Genomic DNA, 24,267 nt, shown 5'->3' with positions numbered 1-24,267 from the left:
CTTAAGTACTATTCCAATAAATAGTTTTATATACGACCTAAATAACCTGTTTATTGTATCATAATGGTGTTAAAAAGTCTTATTACTGGCTGGCTCCTACATTAGGCCAGCCCTGCCTAAAGCACCATCTGGCCTCCGGATCCCTGTGGGAGCCTCTGCAGCCCATTCCCAGCAGGCTCTGAGGCCCACAAGTTCAGTGACGCCTACTAGGCCTCAGAAGCCCCGGCCTCGCCTAGCGGCAGCACCCGGCGCCCGAGCACCCTCACCCGGACCGGAAGTCGGACACTCACCGCTGGCTCCTACAACAGCCCAGCTTTGCCTGCAGCCCCATCTGACCTCCAGATCTCTGTGGGAGCCTCTGCAGCCCGATCCCAGCACCCAGCAGGCTCTGAAGCCCACAAGTTCAGTGAGGCCTACTGGCTCTGCATCTGGGGAGGTGATCAGGAGCCTTCCCCAGGGACTACACTGTGGATCCCACTATTTGGTTCCCAGGACCACTGTCAGCAAGGGCCCCTGGACCAAGAGTTATTGTTCCTGGACTCTGCTATATCTTCTGTTAAGGGGCAAAGTCTGTATACTGCTCTTCCAGGCATAGGGTCATCCTCCCGGCGTCCGTTACGCATCCATCAGGACAGATTGCTGTGGTGTTCCTCCCCATTGTGTGCACCCTTTGCCTGGTTCTCCTGCTGGCAGCTGAATACCACACTCTGATACTCCAACATCAGGTCAGTTGTGCTGGCGAACGGCTTGTCTGTAATTTACTACCTCCATGCACCAGAGGGCGTTGATTATTCATTAATGTGAGCGACAGCACCTCCTCAGCTACTCGCCATTATCCTGCAATCTATTCTGTGTCCCACTGGATTTTTACAAAATTCCGTACCATTTGAGAAAAAAGGGTGGTAACACTCCCAAACGTAGTATGGGTCCCTCTAAGGCATCGTCTGCAGCGGATAAGCTGAAAGAATTTGCCCGTGGCTCGCATCAGCCTCCTCTTCTGAGACCCCTACAGATGAAGCGCCTACTCTGTAGGAAGTGTCACAACAACTCCTGACAGCGATACTGGAAACCAAAACCTCTCTGACCACTAAGATTGATGAAGTGAGGGTAGATGTTTGTCTGCTCCGTCAGGATCTCCAAAGCCTTCGAGAGAGGGTGTCCCATGCTGAAACCCGCATTTCTGACCTGGACGACAGAACCGCAGATGTCCCTGATAATCTGGAGAACAGGTCCCTGACGTAATAATCTGCGCATTGTGGGCCTCCCAGAGAGGGCTGAAGGTCAAAGACCAGCTGAATTTGTGGAGCGATGGCTCAGGGAGCTCCTCCCGGATGCCCCATACTCCTCGGCATATGCAGTGGAACGTGCTCATAGAGTTCCTGCTAAAGCTCCACCACCTGGTGCCCCACCACGGCCTCTTTTAGCGCGAATGCTGAATTGTAAGGATCGTGACACTACTTTGCAGTACGCTAGACGAGCAGGAGAGCTTCGGTTCGAGAATACTACAGTCTCAATATTTCCTGACTTCTCTCCAGAATTGCAGCGACAGAGAGCGTCCTTCGTGCAAGTCAAGCGGAAGCTGAGAGAAAGGAATATCGTTTACTCCATGGCCTATCCAGCTAGACTTCGAGTCATAGATGGTGACCGGTCGATCTTCTTCTCTACTCCTGCAGAGGCGGATGAGTGGCTGGCTCGTAACCGCTGCTCGCCCAGGCGTTAATATCCGGTGATCTTCTCTTTTCTCTTTAAGGGACTTGGTTCTATGCTGACTCGGGACATTACGGGTTTGGTGAGATGTAGAATTCTTTAAAAAGTTATCCTGTGGTGCTTATCCAGAGGGACAGATTTTCCTTTACTTGAGCGAGTGGCTGATGTATAGGCAGGTTTGTTTGTGAATTGACCCACAGCAAATCCCAGCTGCTTTGTGGGTCTTTCCCCCATAATTATCTCTTTAGCCACTTTTATGACATGGCTCAACTGAGCTGGTTTGTTTTTTTTCTTGTTGGAAATGTTTTTTGTAAATGGTCGAGGGGGAGGGAGGGGAGTAAATTTGAGGCAACAGGGTTACTTCTGCTATGTTCTGACACTGCCTTATCTGTATGTTCCCTCTTATTAGTGTGGGGCCTGGGGACTCCTGGCAAGAGAGGTGCAGTCTTTTGTCATGTTAGGCGCTATCAGCCTCATATTTTATGCCTTCAGGAGACCCATATGATCCCTGAGACAACACATTATCTAAACAAGCCTTTGGTACAATGGGCCAAGAGTTCATGCCATACTTCTTATTCCCGTGGTGTTTCCCTATTGATCCACTCTTCCGTGCGGTGGGACCCTCAAAGAGTGCAAATAGACCCTGAGGGTCGATATATGTATTTGTTTATGCTCTACTATTCTCCAGGCCAACAATACTGATGGGTATATACAACCCTCCCCCTAGTTCCCTCCAAATCCTTCAGGACGCAGTTACGTTTGCATCCCAGTACCCAGGGGCTGAAATACTATTAATGGGGGATTTGAACCTAGTAATGCACCCTCATATAGATCGCTTCTCTGCAGGCTCCGGCTCTTGCCATTCTCCAGGTTCCTCACAACTTGCCCTGCTCATGTCAGAACTTGGCTGGATCGATCTGTGGAGGTCTTTTCACCCGTCATTACAAGAGTTCACCTGCCACACAGCTAGATTTCATGCTTTGTCTAGAATAGATTATATGTTTGGCACCCCTGGTATCCATGCAAATACGGCTGACATTTCCCATCTGCCCCGCTGCCTGTCAGACCACAGCCCTATTATTCTTAGCTTATCATGGGGAATGGAGGGGAGGATGCTAAGTAATAGGATTCATCCCTTCTGGCTCACTCTTATTAAGTCTATAGATAGATAGAATTCCAGACCAACTATCACAGTTCTCTGAGATGCACAATGCTGATCTAGATGACTTACTAACATGGGATACCCTGAAGTCTTATCTTCGAGGTTGCCTGCGCTCATCTATTTCTTTTGTTAAAAAGGCCTCGGCACTGCAAGAGGAGGAACTGGCCAGGGCCTGTAGAGAGGCGGAGTTGGCCTTTGCTAGGAACCCAGACGAGGCAAACAGGGAGCGCTGGCTATCATTGGGCAGGGATTATCTTACGGTGGTAAAGGAAAAGGCAGCTAGAAGGCTCTTTTTCAATAGACAGTCGTATTTTGAAGCAGGCAATCAATCAGGTAAGCTGTTAGCTTGGTTGGCAAAGAGGGCATCTTCCTCCCCCCCCCCCCCCCCCGGTATTATGCATTAAATCCACAGCAGGCCCAACAGTATCGTCTTCAGATGACATTCTTTCTGAATTTGCTACTTTCTATAGAGAGCTATACACATCCAAATTCTCACACACAACTACTGAACTAGCTGAATATTTAGATGAACTTACATTTCCCGGCCTTTCTCCCGAGAGCATTGAGGACCCAGAGGAGTGTGTCTCATATAGGCCCATCTCACTCCTTAATAATGACTATAAAATATTAACTAAAATCCTGGCCAATCGCTTAAGAAGAGTAATAACAGAAATTATACATCCGGATCAAGCAGGCTTTATTCCTGGCAGGTGCACGTCCGATAATATACGTCTGGCCCAGGTTATTTCCCAAATGGGGTGGTGGGAACAACAAGATTGGGCCTTGGCCTCGCTAGATGCGGCCAAGGCATTTGATTCAGTAGAATGGCCATACCTGTTGGCAGTACTGGAAAGGTTCGGGTTCGGGCCTAGGTTTCTCAAGTGGGTGTCTATACTGTACAGCTCCCCTACTGCCAAGGTGCTGGTGAACGGTTTACTTTCCTCCTCCTTTTGCCTCCATAGAGGTGCCAAGCAGGGATGTCCCCTTTCACCGCTCCTGTTCGCAATTGCAATGGAGCCCCTAGCCATCCGGATTCGCCTTGATGTCGCTCTTCAGGGGGTACGAGTGGGGGCACGGGAAAATAGAATTAGCCTTTATGCCGATGATGTAGCGTTGTATATGGCTAACCCTGCTGCCACCCTTCCCAGGGCCATCTCAATTATAAATAGGTTTGGTGACTTCTCAGGGCCTCCTCCTTAACTGGGATAAGTCCTTTCTTATGCCACTACTTCGGGAGGGTTATGGTTGGGGTCCTGAGTTCTGCGGCCTTCAAATAGTGGAAGGATTTCAATACCTGGGTGTACATATTGTACGGGACATCTCCCGTTCCTACTCTCTTAATATAGCCCCTTTGGTGACTTATCTATAAGATAAGGTAAATACTTGGAGGCTCCTGCCTGTGTCTGTGGCTGGACGCATAAATTTACTTAAAATGATTGCATTGCCTAAGTTGTTGTACACCCTAGAGCATGCAGATATCCCAGTTCCCAGACGTTTTTTTTGCGCAGCTGGACTCTTTGTTCACCTCATTCATCTGGGGGAGTGGGCGTGCTAAACTCCGTCTGTCCACTTTGCGTCTCCCTAGGGCACAGACGGGGGCTGCTTTGCCGGATCCCTTCTTGTATTACCTGGCGGGTCAGCTTCGCTATCTCCGTAGTTGGGTGTCACCTGGGCAGATGCCAGTCGCTGAAAGCCACCTTGCCCGGTTCCTCCACCTACGATCCCTGTGCCCAGTATTGGAGCCTGTTGATTATAAGCCTAACCACCACCTTCCTTTGCATAGGCTGGCCAGACATGTTTGGTCTCATGCCAAGAAACTATCAGCTGCACTGGGAACCCTTGATCATGTTCCCCTCTGGTCCCACCCAGGTTTGCTACATCTCTCAGATTTGCAAGATGGTTCATACTGGACCGCCAAGGGTCTAGTGAACATTGCTCAACTTCTTGGGGAGGATGGGGAGGCTCTCTCTGTGGAGGCAATTAGATCCACTTTTGATGTTCCAGATAGAGAAGTCTATCGTTGCCTACAGCTAAGGCACACTTTTCTGGCTCAGTTCCCTCCGACAGAGACTGCTTTCTCCTCCTTCCCACTGATTGGAATTCTACGCTCTCAGGGTCCTAGAGGCCTGGTATCTGTTATCTATACCCACCTCCTTTCTGAGCTGTTGGAGGGTCCCCCTCTGCCAGTCAGAGCCCGATGGGAGGCTCTCATTCCCTCACTATCGGATGAAGACTGGGGGGCGGCCCAGGAGTCTCACACCTCGGTATCACCGGCAGCCAATAATAAACTAATTCAGTTGTTCATCATCCATCAATGCTATATCACTCCAGTCAGACTGTTTCATATGCATAATTGCCGAACTCTAGATGTCACAGATGTCATGTGGACAGGGCAGATTTCATCCACCTAATATGGACTTGCGATTACATAGCCGTATTCTGGACAGAAGGAGTTTCTCTGCTGTCTGCTATCCTGAATAAACCGGTCCCTACCTCGCCGGCCCTATGCCTGTTGGGAATTACCTGGGAGGATGACTGGTCCCATTATGAAGCTATTTTCTTGAAGGAAGCGCTGTTTTTGGCCCGTAAGGCCGTTGCCATACGCTGGAGGGCTGATCGCTCTCCTACTGTCTCTCAGTAGAAGAAACTAGTTAATCTGACTCTACCTTACGAGAATATAGTTTACAAACATTGCGGCTGCCCGGATAAGTTCCGAAAAGTGTGGGGCTCTTGGTGCTCTTCCCCAGATACTCTTTTTAATGTTCGCAGTCTGAGAGAGTCTCTTGTCCCTTTTCAGTGAATGCAATACTCGATGGAGGTCATATTATTATAATTTTACATATTACAGTTGGGCACCCTTCCTGCACTCCTCGGTGCACTGTCAACAGGAGGTATTCCTTGCTCTCCAGAAATAGGGTGGTGGGTTACCTTGTTGCCTAACCATTGTTTCTACCTTTTCTTTGACTCCATTAATCTCTTGACACCTCTCGACCAGGTTGGTTACTGTTCTATGTATGGGTTGGGGAGGGGTTTACTGGATCGCTGTTTTTGTACAGATGTTATCACACATGACAAATTATTGGGTAAAGATACAGTGCCTACAAGTAGTATTCAACCACCTGCAGATTTAGCAGGTTTGATAAGAAGCAAATAAGTTAGAGCCTTCAAACTTCAAACAAGAGCAGGATTTATTAACAGATGCATAAATCTTACAAACCAAAAAGTTATGTTGCTAAGTTAAATTTTAATAAATTTTAAACATAAAAGTATGGGTCAATTATTATTCAACCCATCAAACCACCAGAATTCTGTTTGGTTCCCCTAAAGTATTAAGAAGTAGTTCAGGCACAAAGAACAATGAGCTTCACATGTTTGGATAATTATCTGTTTTTCCAGCCTTTTTCTGACTATTTAAGACCCTCCCCAAACTTGTGAACAGCACTCATACATGGTCACCATGGGAAAGACAAAGGAGCATTCCAAGGCCATTAGAGACAAGATCGTGTCTCAAAACCCTTTCCCTTTCCAAGGAGGGAAACCCTACAAAACCCTTTCCAAGGAGTTGGGCCTACCTGTCTCCACTGTTGGGAGCATCATCAGGAAGTGGAAGGCTTATGGAACTACTGTTAGCCTTCCACGGCCTGGACAGCTTTTGAAAGTTTCCTCCCATGCCGAGGCCAGGCTTGTCCGAAGAGTCCAGGCTAACCCAAGGACAACAAGGAAGGAGCTCCGGGAAGATCTCATGGCAGTGGGGACATTGGTTTCAGTCAATACCATAAGTAACGTACTCCACCGCAATGGTCTCCGTTGCAGACTAGCACATAAGGTACCTTTACTTTCAAAGCGTCATGTCAAGGCTCGTTTACAGTTTGCTCATGATCACTTAGAGGACTCTGAGACAGACTGGATCAAGGTTCTCTGGTCTGATGAGACCAAGATCGAGATCGTTGGTGCCAACCACACGTGACGTTTGGAGACTGGATGCACTGCATACGACCCCAAGAATACCATCCCTACAGTCAAGCATGGTGGTGGCAGCATCATGCTGTGGGGCTGCTTCTCAGCCAAGGGGCCCGGCCATCTGCTCCGCATCCATGGGAAGATGGATAGCAAGGCCTACTTGGAGATTTTGGCCAAGAACCTCCGCTCCTCCATCAAGGATCTTAAGATGCGTCGTCATTTCATCTTCCAACACGACAACGACCCAAAGCACACAGCCAAGAAAACCAAGGCCTGGTTTTCAAGAGGGAAAAAATCAAGGTGTTGCAGTGGTCTAGTCAGTCTCCTGACCTTAACCCAATTGAAAACTTGTGGAAGGAGCTCAAGATTAAAGTCCACATGAGACACCCAAAGAACCTAGATAACTTGGAGAAGATCTGCATGGAGGAGTGGGCCAAGATAACTCCAGAGACCTGTGCCGGCCTGATCTAGACAATTATTAGTTGTAATTGCAAACAAGGGTTATTCCACAAAATATTAAACCTAGGGGTTGAATAATAATTGACCCACACTTTTATGTTTAAAATTTATTAAAATATAACTAAGTGACATAACTTTTTGGTTTGTAAGATTTATGCATCTGTTAATAAATCCTGCTCTTGTTTGAAGTTTGAAGGCTCTAACTTATTTGCTTCTTATCAAACCTGCTAAATCTGCAGGGGGTTGAATACTACTTGTAGGCACTGTATATGTTGTTATATCTGATGTACCTCAGCTAATGCTCCTTGTTTTGTGATGTTGCACCGTTTCATTTCTGTGCCAATAAAGCGATTTAAAAAAAAAAAGTCTTATTACTGTAAATGTATCCCATAAACATACTCCATGTATGTGGGAGTTGAAGTTAAGGAGTTAGAGTCCAAGGTTTGGCTTTACCAGCCCTGGTAGGATGGTAGTTACACACATTTGTCAGTAATGACTGTAATTGTACGATCGTGAATGGCTCATCTTGTTGCGTAAATGTAAATTGTGGTTAGATCAGCTGTTTACCCATTGTGACCTTTTTCAGAGTCTCAGTTGAAGGATAACCCTGCCTTCTCGATGCTAAATGATTCAGACGATGATGTCATTTATGGGTAAGTATGTATTACACATATATATGTGCTGCTAAATGTTATGGCAGTCTGATCATTCTGCTTTTTTTCCTATCAAAATAAATGTGAACCTACCCGTAATTACTGTATGTGACTGGTCACATCACTGTAAATAGCCTATGTAGAATCTCCAAAGTATAATACAGGCGGTCCCCTACTTAAGAACACTCGACTTACATACGACCCATAGTTACAAACAGACCTCTCGATATTGGTAATTTATTGTACTTTAGACCTAGGCCACAATAAACAGCTGTAACAGTTATCACAGGTGTCTGTAATAAAGCTTTAGTGTTAATATTGATTCTTATGACAACCCAACATTTTTAAAATCCAATTGTCACAGAGACCAAAAAAGTTTTGGCTGGGATTACAATGATAAAATATACAGTTCCGACTTACATACAAACTCAACTACAGACCCTATCTTGTATGTAACCCCGGGGACTGCCTGTATCTGAATTTAATTTTGAAATCAGTCATAAAAATACTAAAATATTCTAATATAAAGAAAAATTCTCATGTCTATTAAAAAAAAAAAAAAAAAACGTTAATGTGACGTCAGTCATGAAGACCTTATTCTAACATATACATTGTTACCCACAGAAGTGACTATGAAGAGATGCCTCTTCAAAATGGACAAGCCATTAGGGCCAAATATAAAGAGGAGTCTGATAGTGACTGAGATTATCTTGTGGGGAAAAGTGCCTTCAAGAACAGGAGGAAACATTCCTTGGAAGATGGACTATTATGATTTCATCACCTCTGTTCCCATCGAATGCTGCTTTTTCCACAGAGGGTTTTTATGTTTCACTTTTTTTTTTTTCCCCCCATTATGCAAAACTGAAACTGTGTCGGATGGAGGTACAGGGATATTGGTAATGGCAGACTCTCTCCTCAGCCTGAAGCCCAAAAACAACATCTATGTTGCTCCCTCTGAAGCAGTGCACTACTTGCCTTTTTTTTTTTTTTTTTTTATTCAATCCTCTATTCCTTATTGCCCTTGATACATTGTGGATGTTTGGTTGTATTTTTTGTTGCTCATATTATTTTTTGATTGGGGATTTATCTGTCTAGGGATGAAGCAGGTTATGGCTTGTTTTGTAATGAAGGAAATACATTCTATAAGCTCTCAAAATTAATACACTACTTTAAAAGGGAAATTTATGCTACTTCACCTTTACATACATTCTGAATGAACAGGAAAATTACTTGGTAACATGACCTAAGGCAGTGATTTTCAACCACACTGTTGTGCCCCGACATATGGTCAGGTGTGCCACGGGGAAATTTTCCCAAACTATGGTGCCCCCCAGAGGTCGCATTAACGCCTCACCAAGCGTAAGACGCATGATGAGGCGCTATTGCTCTTCAGAATAATTGCCATGCGCAAAAGTACGCTTGGCAATTATACCCTGTAAAGTGCTGGATAAGCAGACCGGCGCGCTGCGATCGTGGAGGAAAGTATCACTGTGATCACAGCGTGCAGGCACTGCTCAGCACATGATGCAGTGTCCACAAGACCAATAACAGAGCTCCTCTCACGCCGTTAGTATAAAGCAGCATGTAAGGGACTTTGTCATTGGCTGAGTGCACTGGAGTCTGCACGTGTTTCATTAGTTTGTGCGGCTGCCAGACTTCAGCCACACACGCTCCTCTGCTCCACAGTACTGCAGAACCAGGTTAAAAAAAAAAGCCATTTGCCAGCTCCCATCCTGCTACTATCACCTGGCCCTGTACTGTCCTCCAGTCCAAGCAAACCCTGCTGTATGGCACTAACTGCCCTCATTCCTCACCCGGACAAGCTGCCGCCGTCATGTCCCTACAGCCACGGAAGGTGATATACTGGAGGTTAAAGGACAAGTGTGAAGAGCTGCGTTTGTTGTCCTGCTTCTACCTCTCTCACACACTGAGCCCAGCATCAGCGATCATCATGGGAGGGGAGCAACAACAAGTTGTGCTGAAGCTCCCTCAGCTGCCCCGAGCTCCCTCAGCTGCCCTCCTCGTCACCAGGGGTACTGCCAGCTCCGATGACAGGACTGCAGGCCACAGAGGCCAATGCATTGCAATAGAAAATCAAGAATTCCATCTGGTAAGCTGCAGAGCCCTGTGTCCTGTCATTTATCTAGCATGTTATCTCTGCCATCCTCCCTTATAAGTGACTGACATGTACAAATGTAAAATGAGAAATACTATAGTCATGAGGCTGGAGTACTACAAGTACCAGCTCATATGCTGAGTATATGAGCTGGCACTTGTACTCTGGCCTCATGGCCATAGTACTTCTCATTGTACACCTTATTTTGGTTAGTGGTGTGCCCCAGGATTTTCTAAGTGTAAAAAGTGTGCCGCAGCTCAAAAAAGGTTGAAAATCACTGACCTAAGGTGTGTTAAGGTATTAAAGGAAGTCTACCATCAAAATAAACTTACTTCGATCTAGGCAGTGTGACTGTTGGCATAATTTTAAAAGTTGATTTTAAAAGGAGGCCATGGATAACAAATGGAACAGTAAGTGGCCCTGGTTTATCATGATGGATTATTATGGTAGATAAACCTGTATTTACTAACACTACAACATAAATGATCATATCTGGTTAATGCTTACACCTTTCATTATAGCTGGTGTTACATCTTTACGTACTTACGTGTCAAAAAAGAGTTGTGGACTGCAGACATCTTGAAGAGCTGAATAGAATATAATGTAGAATATTTGAACTGCATATAATATATTCACAGTGAATAGTAAGTGGATTGTCACCAGATTGTGCAATATAAACTGCATTTGATAAGGCTGATGTGCTTACTCTGAAATGAGCTTTCTAAGTTTTTTTAGGCTGATAAACAAATGTGCATTTTATGAGTCCAGCAAGAGACAGACGGAGCTAATGAGTCCAATGTATTTACCGTATTTTCCGGACTATAAGGCTTAAAAGCATTCCGTGGAAATCCAAAGTGCGCCTTATAGTCCGGTGCGCCCTATGTATGGCGCTGGCCACAGGGCAACGGACCATACTTACATAGGTCCCCGCTACCGGAGACAGCAGATCTCCAGCGGGAACTGCAGACCACGCGGCACGAACAACTTCTGCCGCGTGGTCTGCAGTTCCCGCTGGAGATCTGCTGTCTCCGGTAGCGGGGACCTATGTAAGTATGGTCCGCTGCCCTCCTCCACCTCCCCCTCACCTTCCCCGCGTTCCCCGTCGCGTCTCGGCGTCGCGTCCCGTCTCGGCGTCGCGTCCCGTCGCCGCGTCCCGTCGGGTCTCCGCCACGCCCCCGGACCTCCGCCACGCCCCCGGACCCCGCGCCTTATAGTCCGATGCGCCTTATAAATGTAATTATTACATATATAAGGCGCATCGGACTAATGCGCCTTATAGTCCGGTGCGCCCTATAGGGCAAAAAATACGGTACAAGCTAAAATCGCCAACAATTGCTCCTACATATACATGACTATTTAAAAAAAAAAAAAAAAGTGAAATCTAGTGATAAGTCCTTACTGCTGCTCCAGAGGCGGTGTATAATAATTTGGTATGCAGTTTTACCATCTATCATAATTGGATATCCTGGGGTCTCGACATTTGTACTGATGGTCTTATAATCAGTCTGAAATTATCTTACTCTGAATAAGTTTACATTCTTGTTGTCTGTGTTTTTAATTTTAATTGTAAATACACCTTTACTTATCATTGTATATTTCCTACAGGGTGATTTGACAATTCTGAACACTAAGTGTTGCCATTACCCAATTACACAAACACTGCATTAAATATTATTTTGGGCATACTGTTTGTACATTTGTTAAAAGTTCCCTAGCAATCTTCTGATCTGTACAATATAAATAAGAAACAAATTCTTTTTGTAATTGTATAAAGGTGTTTGCATCCTTTTTAATATTATTAAAGTTATTGATTCTTTACACCGTTTCTTAACACTTTGTAGAGTGAGGGTTTTGTAGCCATTCCTAACCCTTTGACGACCAACGTCTGTCAGTTTTTGCCATTTTGTTTTGGTCTTTTTTTAAATGAAAGTACCGTATATACTTGAGTATATGCCGACCCGAGTATAACCCGAGACCCCTAATTTTACCACCAAAAACTGGGAAAACCTATTGACTCGAGTATAAGCCGAGGGTGGGAAATGCATTGGTCACAGACCCAGCCAAGTATATAGCCAGCCAGCCCCCTATAATATACAGCTTGCCCCCAGTAGTATGCAGCCTGCCCACAGTAGTATGCTGCCTACCCCAGCCTGCCCCCAGTAGTACACAGCCTGTCCCAGTAGTATACAGCCACCCCAGCCAGCCCCCAGTAGTATACAGCCAGCCCAGCCTGCCCCCAGTAGTATACAACCAGCCCAGCCTGCCCCCAGTAGTATACAGCCAGCCCAGCCTGCCCCCAGTAGTATACAGCCACCCCAGCCTGCCCCCCATTAGTATACAGCCAGCCCAGCCTGCCCCCCAGTAGTATAAAGCCAGCCCAGCCTGCCCCCCAGTAGTATACAGCCAGCCCAGCCTGCCCCCCAGTAGTATACAGCCAGCCCAGCCTGCCCCCCAGTAGTATACAGCCAGCCCAGCCTGCCCCCCAGTAGTATAAAGCCAGCCCAGCCTGCCCCCCAGTAGTATACAGCCAGCCCAGCCTGCCCCCCATTAGTATACAGCCAGCCCAGCCTGCCCCCCAGTAGTATAAAGCCAGCCCAGCCTGCCCCCCAGTAGTATACAGCCAGCCCAGCCTGCCCCCCAGTAGTATACAGCCAGCCCAGCCTGCCCCCCAGTAGTATACAGCCAGCCCAGCCTGCCCCCCAGTAGTATACAGCCAGCCCAGCCTGCCCCCCAGTAGTATACAGCCAGCCCAGCCTGCCCCCCAGTAGTAAACAGCCAGCCCAGCCTGCCCCCCCAGTAGTATACAGCCAGCCCAGCCTGCCCCCCAGTAGTATACAGCCAGCCCAGCCTGCCCCCCAGTAGTATACAGTCAGCCCAGAATTGAAAAAAAAAAAAACTTATTTACTCACCCTCCGGTGGCCCCGATGTCATTGCGGCTCCTCTTCTGGCTTCCCGGCTCCTCTTCTTGCTTCCGCGCCGTCTTCTGTCTTCTTTAACATCGTCTTGAGCGCCGCCACTGTTCTTTCCCGTGCGGTGCCTAATATGATGCGCCGCTGCTGACGTCATACTAGGCACCACACGGGAGAAGAACAATGGCGGCGCCCAGCACAATGTTAAAGAAGATGGCGCGGAAGCAAGAAGAGGAGCCGGGAAGCCAGAAGAGGAGCCGCGATGACATCGGGGGAGCAGCGCTGCGCATGGGGGCCACCGGAGGGTGAGTAAATAAGTTTTATTTTAATTTTTTTTAAGTCCATTTTTAATTTATTTTTTTTACAAAGTATTGACTCGCGTATAAGCCGAGGGGACGTTTTTCAGCACATTTTTTGTGCTGAAAAACTCTGCTTATACATGAGTATATACGGTATGTTTGGAACAGCTTTGCGTATCATAAAAATAAATACTTTAAGGTTTCGCATATAATGAAAAAAAAAAAAACACAAAGGCTTTTTCCCAAGAAACAAGTTAGGCCCTATCCACAGGAAAGGGCCTAATTTGCTGATCCTGGGGGTCTCGGTAATGGGACTCCTACAGATCAAAAAAAATGTGTGTCTGATGGACCTCCATCGGACCTCTCATCGTTCCACAAGATGACGGGAGCAGCCAGTCGTGCATGGTCAGACTGCCCTGTTCATCTCTACGGAGCTAACGGAGATTGCCGAACTCTTCTCCCATAGCACTTCCCCCACACATTGCCTGATATAATCTTACAGCACACAGTAGGAGGGGGAAGTTCTCCTACACAATGTAACAACCTGTGAAGCTACAGCCTGGAAGGGCCTTTTTTAACACCTGCAGGTGCATTGCATAAATTTAAAAGTTTATTTTAGAAGGGACAATGATTGAAGACATTGAAAACAAATACAAGAAGATTTCCAGTCGCAGTACCTGGTTCTATGAGTAAGTGTCCCTGGTTTATCAGGCTTGATTTTGATGGTAGATTTCCTTTAATGAAATTTTATTTCTCAGCTAATTCTGTAAAGAAGTAGCAACACTTAATAAAACTTTCCCAAAATATGTTTGGCCTCAATCAGTCGCCCTTCCCCAAGTTCAGCTACAGATGCAGAGATTGCATGTACTTTTGGAAATACCCATATCTTCTAAACCTTGCACCTAGAATAGGGTGTCATATTAAAAATCCCCCCTTTTGATATCATCAGGATGACATCTATCAACTTATTTGCATGAGGTATGTGCAAATATGACCTGTATAGCGGTATGGCAGTTGTGATATGTTGATATATTATGTTCTGTGTTTATGAGGGTGTTTATCAAATGTGTGCTCAAAATTGTCCTATTTGCACCTTTCTGTACAGCTCCATATTCAAGGGTGTCAAGAAAATCAAACGCACCGAGACCAGTATTACTTTCAAAAAGTGTCTTTTTAGTTTATTAAAAGAATAAGCACATATTTATTTCACTACAATCAACAGGGTATGTGACTCGAAGTTCTCAGAACATCTCAACCTTCGCTTTTATATTGAATCAGATAATCCGTGCCCCTAATACTAAATGCATGATGGGTACATTTTGTTTTCCATTCTTCCTTAGTGTGAAGTCTGTAATGGAAAATAGCACTTTTTTGCCATTTTGAAAAATATAAAAAATTCAATAAAAAGTGATCAAAAGACCGTACAGCCCTAAGAATAGAAGCATTTAAGGCTTTGTCATTAGTCACATAAAATTACATGATATACCGAAGTATGAAAAAGTTATTAGAGCCAGAATATGGCACAATATTTATTTATTTTTTTTGCAGGAGGTTTTAATTTTTGTAAATGTATGAAAACATAAAACCTATACAAATTTGGTATCCCCGTGATCACCCCGACCGAAAGAATAAAGTCTACATGTCACTTGGGGTGCTCAGTGAAAACCGTAAAATCCAAACCCACAAGTATATGACGCAAATGCGTTTTTTCACCAATTTTACTGCATTCGGATTTTTTTCTTGCTTCCCAGTACACGGCATGGAATATTAAATACCGTCATTATGAAGTGCAATTTGTTACGCAGAAAACAAGCCATCACACAGCTCTCTACATGGAAAAATAAAAAAAGTGATCGATTTGTGAAGGTGGGGAGTGAAAAATGTAAACGCACAACGAAAAAGGACCTCAGCATTAAAAGGGTTGTCAGCAAATAATTGATATGCTTTGTGCAATGAAAAGTTATACAATTTTTCAATATACGGTACTTCCAATTCTTTACGGTTTTCTAGATATCTGCTTGCTGTCATTTTATAGGAAGCTTCTATGTTTACATCCAGTGGATAGAAATCTGTCCATGGTCATGTGATGGACACACAGGCGCACAAGCTGTTATTATTACTAATAACAGCTTGTGCACCTGCCTGCCCATCACAATACAGCTTTCTATCAACTGTATGTAAACATAGAAACTTCTTGTGGAAGGGCAGCAAGCAGAGATCTTGAATATGGTGAGGAATTGATACAGAAAGTATATTGGAGAATAGTGCAACTTTTGCTTACACAAACCATATCAATTATTTGCGGAAAGTGGACAACCCCTTTAATATTCCATGCCATATGGAGGAAAGCAGGAACAGAAATTCAAAATGCGGTAATATTGACAAAAATTAAAAAAAAAAATACTTAAGGACACAGCCATTTTATAGCTTAACCCCTTCCCGACATTTGACGTAATAATACTGCATGGCGGGAGGTGCGTTCCCGCAAAATGCAGTATTATTACGTCATGCTTCTGGCGCCGGCTCCTGAACGGAGCCGGCGCCAGAAGCTGCGGGTGTCGGCTATATATTATAGCCGACACCTGCCTCTAACACCCGCGATCGGAGATTTCTCCGATCGCGGGTGTTAACCCCTAACACGCCGCGGTCGCGCTGACCGCGGCGTGTCAGAGGCATTTAAATGCAATCTGAAAGGGAATCGGACCCCCCCGCGGCGCTTACCGGGGGGGTCCGCTCCTCCGATCGCAGCCCCGGGACTGCCGGTGCCCGGGGCTGCGAGATCTTTATCCGGAAGCCGGGTCCTGCCTTCTGGTAGGACCCGGCTGTAAGACACTGGGCATGCGCAGCATGCTCAGTGTCTTACATTACACAGTGCAATACTTCTGTATTGCACTGTGTAACCTGTAAAATAGCTTGAACAAGTGATCAGAAGATCACTTGTTCAAGCTTAGATGTCATTACCTGTAAAAAAAAGTTAAAACAATAAATAAAGGTTTTTTAAAATAAAAATAAATAATAAAAGAAAGTGAAAGTCCCCCCAAACACCACATTTCCCTTTACACAAGTAATAAAGTATAAAATACACTAAATCACAAAAAAACCCCACTTATTTGGTATCGCCGCGTCCGTAACAATCTGTACAATAAATCCTAATCATAATTGGACCCGCTCGGTGAACGTGGTAAAAAAAAAACCCCAAAAACTTGCCAAAAATTAAAACTTTTTAGCAAATTGCTTTACAAAAAATGTTCTAAAAAGTGATCCGAAAAAGTTACAAGCGCCAAAATGATACCACTGAAAAGAACAACTTATCACGCAAAAAATAAGCTCACAACCAGCTTCGTCAACCAAAAAATACTATAGTTATGCTGCTATAAAGATGGCAATACTAAAACAAATTCAATTTTTTCTATTCTAGTTTTCCTTCAATAAAATTGGACAAATATAAATAAAACTATATAAATGAGGTATCGCCGTAATCGTAGTGATCCGTAGAATAAAGATAATATATTATTGTTATGCTACAGCGAAACCCCCCCCCCCTCAAAAATGCTAAAAATCCAAAACAAGAATTGATGATTTTATTTTCCTCCACACAAAAAAGGTTAATAAAATTGCTTCGATAAGCTAAACACCCTCTAAAATAAAGTTTTTTTTTACAGTGCATCGCGTCTTGCAAAAAATAAGCCCTTATTTGTCTAAATTGCTTAAAAAATAAAGATTGTATAGCCTATTCCCAACGCGCGTTGTAATAGAACGGTGCGGCGGGTAGTGACTTGCCAACACGGTTCAGACACAGTGATCGGGGCAAGATGGCAGCTGATCCTAACAGCCATCCATCCTGCCCCATGGACCAGAAGGGTTATGTCCCCCCCACACACCCCCAGTTTATTATCGCTGCTATTGGCTCATCAATTCAGACGAGCCAATAGCAGCGAATTTACTTATGACGTCAGTAATACCGGTCACCATGTCTGTAGACACGGTGATCGGGGCAGAGTGGCGGCTGTTCCTGACAGCCACCAATTGTGCCTTGTGGTTCAGAGGGGTTTTGTTGCCCCCCTCTGTCCATGTTTGCCGCTATTGGCTGGTCGATTTGGTCCAGCTAAAAGCAGCAATATTCGTCACAATGGGCATTGCTAGGGTGAATAAGAGCAACACTTGGCGATAATTTCCCTACTAAAACGAAGATATGGTACAAAAGCGCTGGCCGTGTACATTGTACAGATGATGCTGTACACGAGCTGTCTTACGAGCTGTTCCAATGTGCATGTCCTGTCGTATCATTTCTCCGTTTTCAAGAGGAAGATATTAGGAAACTAATATTGGGACAAGAAGGACGGGGCCCCAGTACCTCTGGTTTAGATGTTCCTGTATTTTGTCAGGGCAGCATTTTCACGGTAAATTCTGCTGCTTCTAAAGGTAGGACTCAATAAAGAGTCTGTTCCAAAAGAGGAGTTAGGATGGACACCACATACTACTAAGAGACCTGCGACAACTCCAGAGTGACAAAAGTTTAGATGGTCCCCTGTTCTATTCTACCTCCTTATACGCAACACATTCAAAATTCACGCCCAACCTGTTGTGAATTCAGTAAAATGAATAATTGTAACAACTGGTAGGTCACGTTGCTCCCTATACCCCTCCATTATTTCATAAGGGGCGCCACATAACGGGCACTGAACGTTCCAGAAATAATTGCAATTTCCATCTTGGACTCCATTGCACATCATATTTGGAAACCACCTGTATGTTCAAATGCTCATTTCACCACGTGTATTACACTACACCACATATTACACCTTGCTAAATTCCCCAAGGGGTGTACATTCAACAATTAGGGTCACTTTTCGGGTTTTCCTCCGCTTTGGTACCACTACGGCTCTACAAATGCATCCTGACACATGTGAAGGATTTCTTGCAAATTTGGCCTCTAAAAGACAAACACCCCTCTTTTCCTCTACTGTGCGCCCATAAAGCATTTTATATGCACATGTGGGGTACTTCTACACTCGGGAGAAATAGTTTTACACCTTTTTTGGGGTTATTTAATATATTATCCCTTGTGGCTTACATAAATTAGGGGTAAAGTGACATTTATAGGAAAATTTTCACCTTTTTAATGATTAGGGCCTAATTGGATCATTCACCTGTAGGGGCAAATACATATATTACACATTGCAAAATTCTCTAAGGGGTGTGCATTCAAAGATTAGGGTCACTTTTCGGATTCTTATCTGTTTTATACCACTAGGGCTCTCCAAATGCATGTCAAATATTTCTGTCAAATTTGGCTTCTAAAAGACAAACCTCCCCCTTTCCTTTTACTGTGCGCCCATACAACATTTTATATACACATGTGGGGTACTTCTACACTCAAGAGAAATAGGTTTACACATTTTGGGGGGTTATTACATTTTTTTTATCCCTTGTGGCTACAAAAAATTAGGGGTACAATGACCTTTATAAGAAAATGTTCACCTTTGTCCTATTTAAGCCCTAATTAAATCAAACACCTATATGGACAAATACTCATATTACACCTTACTAAATTCTCTAAGGGGTGTGCTTTCCAAAATGGTGTCACTTGTTGGGGTTCCGCTCTGTTTTGGTACCACTACGGCTCTCTAAATGCATCCTGACACATGTAAAGGATGTTTGTCAAATTTGGCTTCTAAAAGGCCAACGCCCCTCTTTCCCTTCTGAGCTTCACTGCGTACCCATACAACATTTTATTTGCATGTGTGGGGCAATTTTATACTCGGGAGAAATGCTAGTACACATTTTTTGGGGTTGTTTCATCTTTAATGCCTTATGGGATACAAAAATTAGCCGTAAAAGTGACTTTTTTGGGAAAATGTTCATCTTTTTCCTTTTAGGGACCTAATTGAAGCAAACACCTGTGGGGGAAAATACACATATTACACCTTGCTAAATTCTCCAAAGGGTGCACTTTCCAAAATGGTGACACTTGTTGGGGTTCCCCTCTGTTTTGGTACCACTAGGGCTCTCCAAATGCATCCTGACACATGTAATGGATGATTGTCAAATCTGGCTTCTAAAAGGCCAAAGCTCCTCCTTCCCTTCTGAGCCCTACTGTGTACCCATACAACACTTTATATGCAAAAGTGGTGCAGTTCTGTGCTTAGGAGAAATAGTTTTACACATTTATGGGAGTTGTTTCATCTTTTATCCCTTGTGGCTTACAAAAATTTGGGGTAAAAGTGACTTTTTTGAGAACATTTTCACCTTTTTTCCCTTTTGGGGCCTAATTGAATCAAACACCTGTTTGGGCAAATACACAAATTACACCTTGCTAAACTCTCCAAGGGGTGTACTTTCCAGAATGGTGTCTCTTGTTGGGGCTTTCCTCTGTTTTGGTACCATTATGGCTCTCCAAATGCATCCTGACACATGAAAACTTTTTCAGCCATATTTGCCCTGCAAAAACGAAACAACGCTCTTTCCATTCCAAGTGCCCCCCTGTGCCCGTACAGAAGGGTACAGTGACAAAATTGGCATTGGCATACTCAGGAGGAATTGCCTTAAACATGGTAAAATGCATTTTCCTTTTTAACCCATTGTGAAGGTGCAAATTTTAGTGTTCAATGAATCTATTGTAAGATAAAATTACATTTCTGTAATTTCACTTTCATTTATCTTTCACCCTCATGAAACGCTCAAAGGGTTAACAAAATTCCCAAAGGTTGTTTTGAATATTTTAAGGGGTGTAGTTTCTAAAATGGTGTCATTTGTGGGGGTTTTCTATCATGTAGGCCTTATAAAGTCACTTCTAACTAAACTGACCCTCCAAAAGTAGGTTTTGATGATTTTCGTGAAAATCAGAAAAATTGCACCTAAAGTTATAAGCCTCCTAACATCCTAAAAAAAGGAAAAGATGTTTGAAAAATGATGCCAAGTTAAAGCAGACATATGGAAAATGTTAGTTATCAAGTTATTTTAGTGATATGACTAACTTTCCAAAAAGTAGAAAATTTTGAATTTTGAAAACACTGTTTTTTTCAAAATTTTTGGCAAATTTCCATTTATTTCATAAATAAATACCAAACATATTGATTAAATTTCTCGACCAACATGAAGTACAATGTGTCACGAAAAAACAATCTCAAAATCAACTGGATATGTTAAAGTGTTCCAAAGTTATAACCACTTAAATAGACACATGTCAGATTTTAAAAAATGGGCCGTGTCAGGAAGGTGAAAAGTGGCTTCAGCGTTAAGGGGTTAAGGCTAAGCCCCATTTTTTGTATTCTGACTTGTGTCACAATGTATGGTTATAACTTTTGACCACTTTTACTTATGAAAACGATTCTGAGATTGTTTGTTTGTTCTTTTTCCCCACATGTTGTACTTCATTTTAGTGGTAAATGTTGGCCGATAAGTTTTGCGTTTATTTACCAAAAAAGAAAAATAGTGAACTTTTTGAAAAATTTCCCCATTTCGGAATTCGAATCATAATGTTTTCAGGCAGATAGATTTACCACCTAAATAAGTTGCTGAAAAACATGCAATTGAAGGAAACATGAATGCAGCCAAGTCCAGAGCTATCCTGGTTGAAAACCTCTTCCAGAGTACTCTGGACCTAAGACTGGGCCGAAGGTTCACCTTCCAACAATCACCCTAAGCACACAGCTAAAATAAGAAAGCAGTACCTTTACCACAACTCAGTGACCATTCTTGACTGGCCCAGCCAGAGGTCAGTCCTAAACCCAGTTGAGCATCTCTGGAGAGACTTGATGCATCATTCCCAAGAAGACTCGTGGCGTGGCTGTACTAGCTGTGAAGGTGCTTTTGCTCAATACTGAGCAAAGGTTCAGAATATGCATGACCATGTGATATTTCAGTTTTACTTGTTTCATAAATTAGCAAAATGATATACATTTCTGTAGTATTTTGCTTTTACTTGTAGCAAATTGACTACAAGAAAGGCTGGTGATAAGGGGGAGATCCGCCTTCATTACTCTTCTGGACTCCGGCATCTCTGAAGGGCATCACAGCGACAAATTGTAATATAGATCAGCTGGTAGGCAGGAGATGCATGTTCATGTGAAGAAATCCAACTCCAGATCAGACACTTTCTGATTTCTGTCTTCAGCCTCCTACACATTAACTTCCACATCTCAAGAAGACCTGCACAACCATATTCAGGGTGAGTTTATGGTTGTATCCATGGGAAACCAAATTACACATAAGAAGAACTAATGGAGGCAGGTTATAAATAGATCTCTGAAACACTTTGTTTTTTTTAAATAAAATCAAAATATGTTATTTTTCTATTCTGAATCTAATTAAGAATCTTGTGGAAATACCCCTATAACAATATCATGTGGGCTGTAATAAAAAAAAAAACGTTAACATTGAGCAGATATAATTATACTGTCATAACTTGGATAGTCTGCATATGCCAACCAGAGTATAATCCAAGGTACCTAATTTTGCCACAAATGTAGCCACTAGTCTTCAAAAAAATGTCCAGCCGACCCCCCCCTAATGTTAAGTGTCCAGCAGAGTTCCCCTCCATCATTAAATGTTTAGCAGAGTTCCCCCTACATTATTTAATGTCCAGCAGAGTCCCCCTTAAAACTAATAAACTTTGTACCCACCACCAGATTCCTTTACTTCTACCTACAGCTCCTCTTCTCTTCATGGACACACTATGATGTAATCATGCCGCATCATAGTGTGCGCACGGGCACAGAACGTAGAGGTGCCAATGCTGCCGGGAAGCCGAAGCAGCTAAAAGCACCGAAGGTAGATACAATTTTTTTTTCCCCCTTTTTTTTTTTATACTCTAGTATAAGCTGAGTGGGGCTTTTTTTTTTTTTTTTTTTTTTTAGCACAAAAGTTGCTGAAAAACTCAGTTTACACTAAAGTACATACTATATATTGTTATTAATTTTTTGTATTGACTTTTTTTTTCCCAGTATCTATGTAGAGGTAATAGTAGTGGTCATAGTATGGAGCTTCTGTGTCTGGTGAACACTGTACTACCTTTTTTATGGAGTTGCAATTCGTAATCCTGGATCTCTGTGTGCTGGAGCACTTTCTTCTTTGCAGTTATGTTATGATGGTATAAGTAGGGAAGTAATATTGATCACTGGTGGTAATATTTGGTCCAAATACAGCTATATTATTGTTAACATTGAACTTTTTACAGAGGTTATTTGTTTACTAACAGGTCCTATGCACTGCAAAATGGTGCAGCTCTTTTCTTTTGGTGGGGGGAGGGGGGGGGGGCTTTTGCTATGGGGCCCCATGATTTAATGCGACAAACTGGCATCAAACTCACAACTGAGTACAGCATGTTACTTTGGCTTCTGAGTGGCAGAACAAAAGTTCCAGCAAGCTCACAATGCGCACTTGTTGGATCAAACTCGCTCATGGGCAAGAGGCCTAAGAAAATATTTTTGCTGTTCTCATGTTAAACATTATGCATTAGTTTCAGGTGGAGTGTAAGGGGGGTAATTTTAGTTACTGTATATTCCAGTTTAGCATTGATTAAAGGATGAAAATTGACATGAACCCAAATCATGCTGCTCAGTGACCAAAAATTTTCAGAAGGATTGGGGCTGCCAGAAGTGCTACATGATTTCTTTTTTTCAGTTTAGGGTTGTTTTGGAGGAAGGGTTCAGTGAAGAATGTGTGCTAGAAGTCATCTGACCTATAAGAGAACATATGCATCCTATTGTGCCAGATAATGAAAGTGAGGTTAAAGAAACCACCTTGAATAAGCAAGAAATATAAGTAAAGAAACCTGAGGGATAGAGAAAGGGAAGACAGATGACGAAAGACAAATATTGAGCAGAAAAGATCAGGAAGAACATTGAGCACCCCAGGAGAAGGAGATACGTGATACAGGTTTTAATGCAGCATTTGTAGGACTTATTGTGTGTAAATGATCGTTTTTGCCAATATACAAATAAAGCAAGTAAAATTGTCAATTTTCCGTTCAACTAAGAGCAACATGTTTACAAATGTGGCATCCGAGGAGTCATCTTCTGATGTACAGCCAAGAATCTTATTCATCTATCTCCCTATGGTAGGTTTGTGTATCGGAGGATTTTATTGTGTGCATATGACTCAGTTTTCAGTTTGATTTAGTGACAAATAAACAAGTGTACTTTAGTCACATTTTTATAGGCAAGATAAATAAATTCTAGAGGCTATATTAATGGATACGATGATGGGTAAAACAACAGTCCGGCAGGCTGTAGAGAGGCCACCACTTTAAACTGATTCAGCACCTGAAAATGCTGCTTTAATTTTCACATACCATGCAACACTGAACATAACAAAGTACAAGGTAATTAAAAACAATAACTAAATTAAACACAGAACATACGTGCATATTTAATAGTCCAAAAAAAATTGTAAAAATATTACCATGCAAGTGAAAATAGTGTACTTAAAATTCTATATTCTTGAGTAGAAAAGAGAGGTCAAAATTCAACCCGAACTTTGAGCTGAACACGAACCCCATTGATGTTGAAGGGAACTCGAATTTTAACACCCAAGAATGGCCGTGAAATAAGGCTAGAGAGGCTGAAATATAGAGGAAATAACAGGATATAATATTAAAAAAGTGAACAAAGGAATAAAAAAAAAAATGATGCCACAGAGGTTAAAGGCTCTCTGGGTGTTTAGACAGAGTTATTCATATAGAGGATTTAAGTGGCAATGGAAAAACCAGACAACTTTCCTCTCCCTGTGGCTAAAGGCCCTCCAGGTGCTCTGACCCGGTTAGTCATTCTTTCTGTGTTAAAGGAAGCCATGAGAAACCCTTCCTCTCATGATGGTTAAATGCCCTCTAGATATTCAGACCCAGTTATTCTCTCATTTAAAAAAATCAATGGGAGACCACAGTAAATCATAACGTAAAACTTTTTAAAAAAAAAAATTCTAACTTTTATGGTTAATAAATTAGATTAAGCTTTACCTGGCTCCCTGCCAGCTTTCAGCTTCATGTCCCGGGAGTCTGTGG

At 43.2% G+C, this 24,267-nt stretch overlaps 1 protein-coding gene and 1 long non-coding RNA gene across 4 annotated transcripts in view; both read left to right on the top strand.

Annotated features, from left to right (window-relative positions):
- The window catches only part of TMEM181 (transmembrane protein 181), an 87,405-nt gene extending 76,657 nt beyond the window's left edge, over positions 1–10,748 (top strand). For all 3 annotated transcript variants that reach the window (XM_072141028.1, XM_072141029.1, XM_072141030.1), the window contains exons 16-17: positions 7,875–7,941; positions 8,566–10,748. In XM_072141028.1, the coding sequence (XP_071997129.1) occupies positions 7,875–7,941; positions 8,566–8,644 (146 nt within the window). In that variant the 3' untranslated portion in view covers positions 8,645–10,748. The remainder of the gene's footprint in view (positions 1–7,874; positions 7,942–8,565) is intronic.
- A 6,060-nt stretch (positions 10,749–16,808) lies between these two features.
- On the top strand, positions 16,809–23,230 carry LOC140121445 (uncharacterized). Its single transcript, XR_011854095.1, has 2 exons — positions 16,809–22,037; positions 22,890–23,230. It is a non-coding gene; the product is annotated as an uncharacterized lncRNA (long non-coding RNA).
- Positions 23,231–24,267: the final 1,037 nt, after the last annotated feature.

This window comes from Engystomops pustulosus, chromosome 3 (assembly GCF_040894005.1).
Source record: "Engystomops pustulosus chromosome 3, aEngPut4.maternal, whole genome shotgun sequence".
Classification (NCBI taxonomy): domain Eukaryota; kingdom Metazoa; phylum Chordata; class Amphibia; order Anura; family Leptodactylidae; genus Engystomops; species Engystomops pustulosus.
This window is presented reverse-complemented; position numbering and strand designations above follow the sequence as displayed.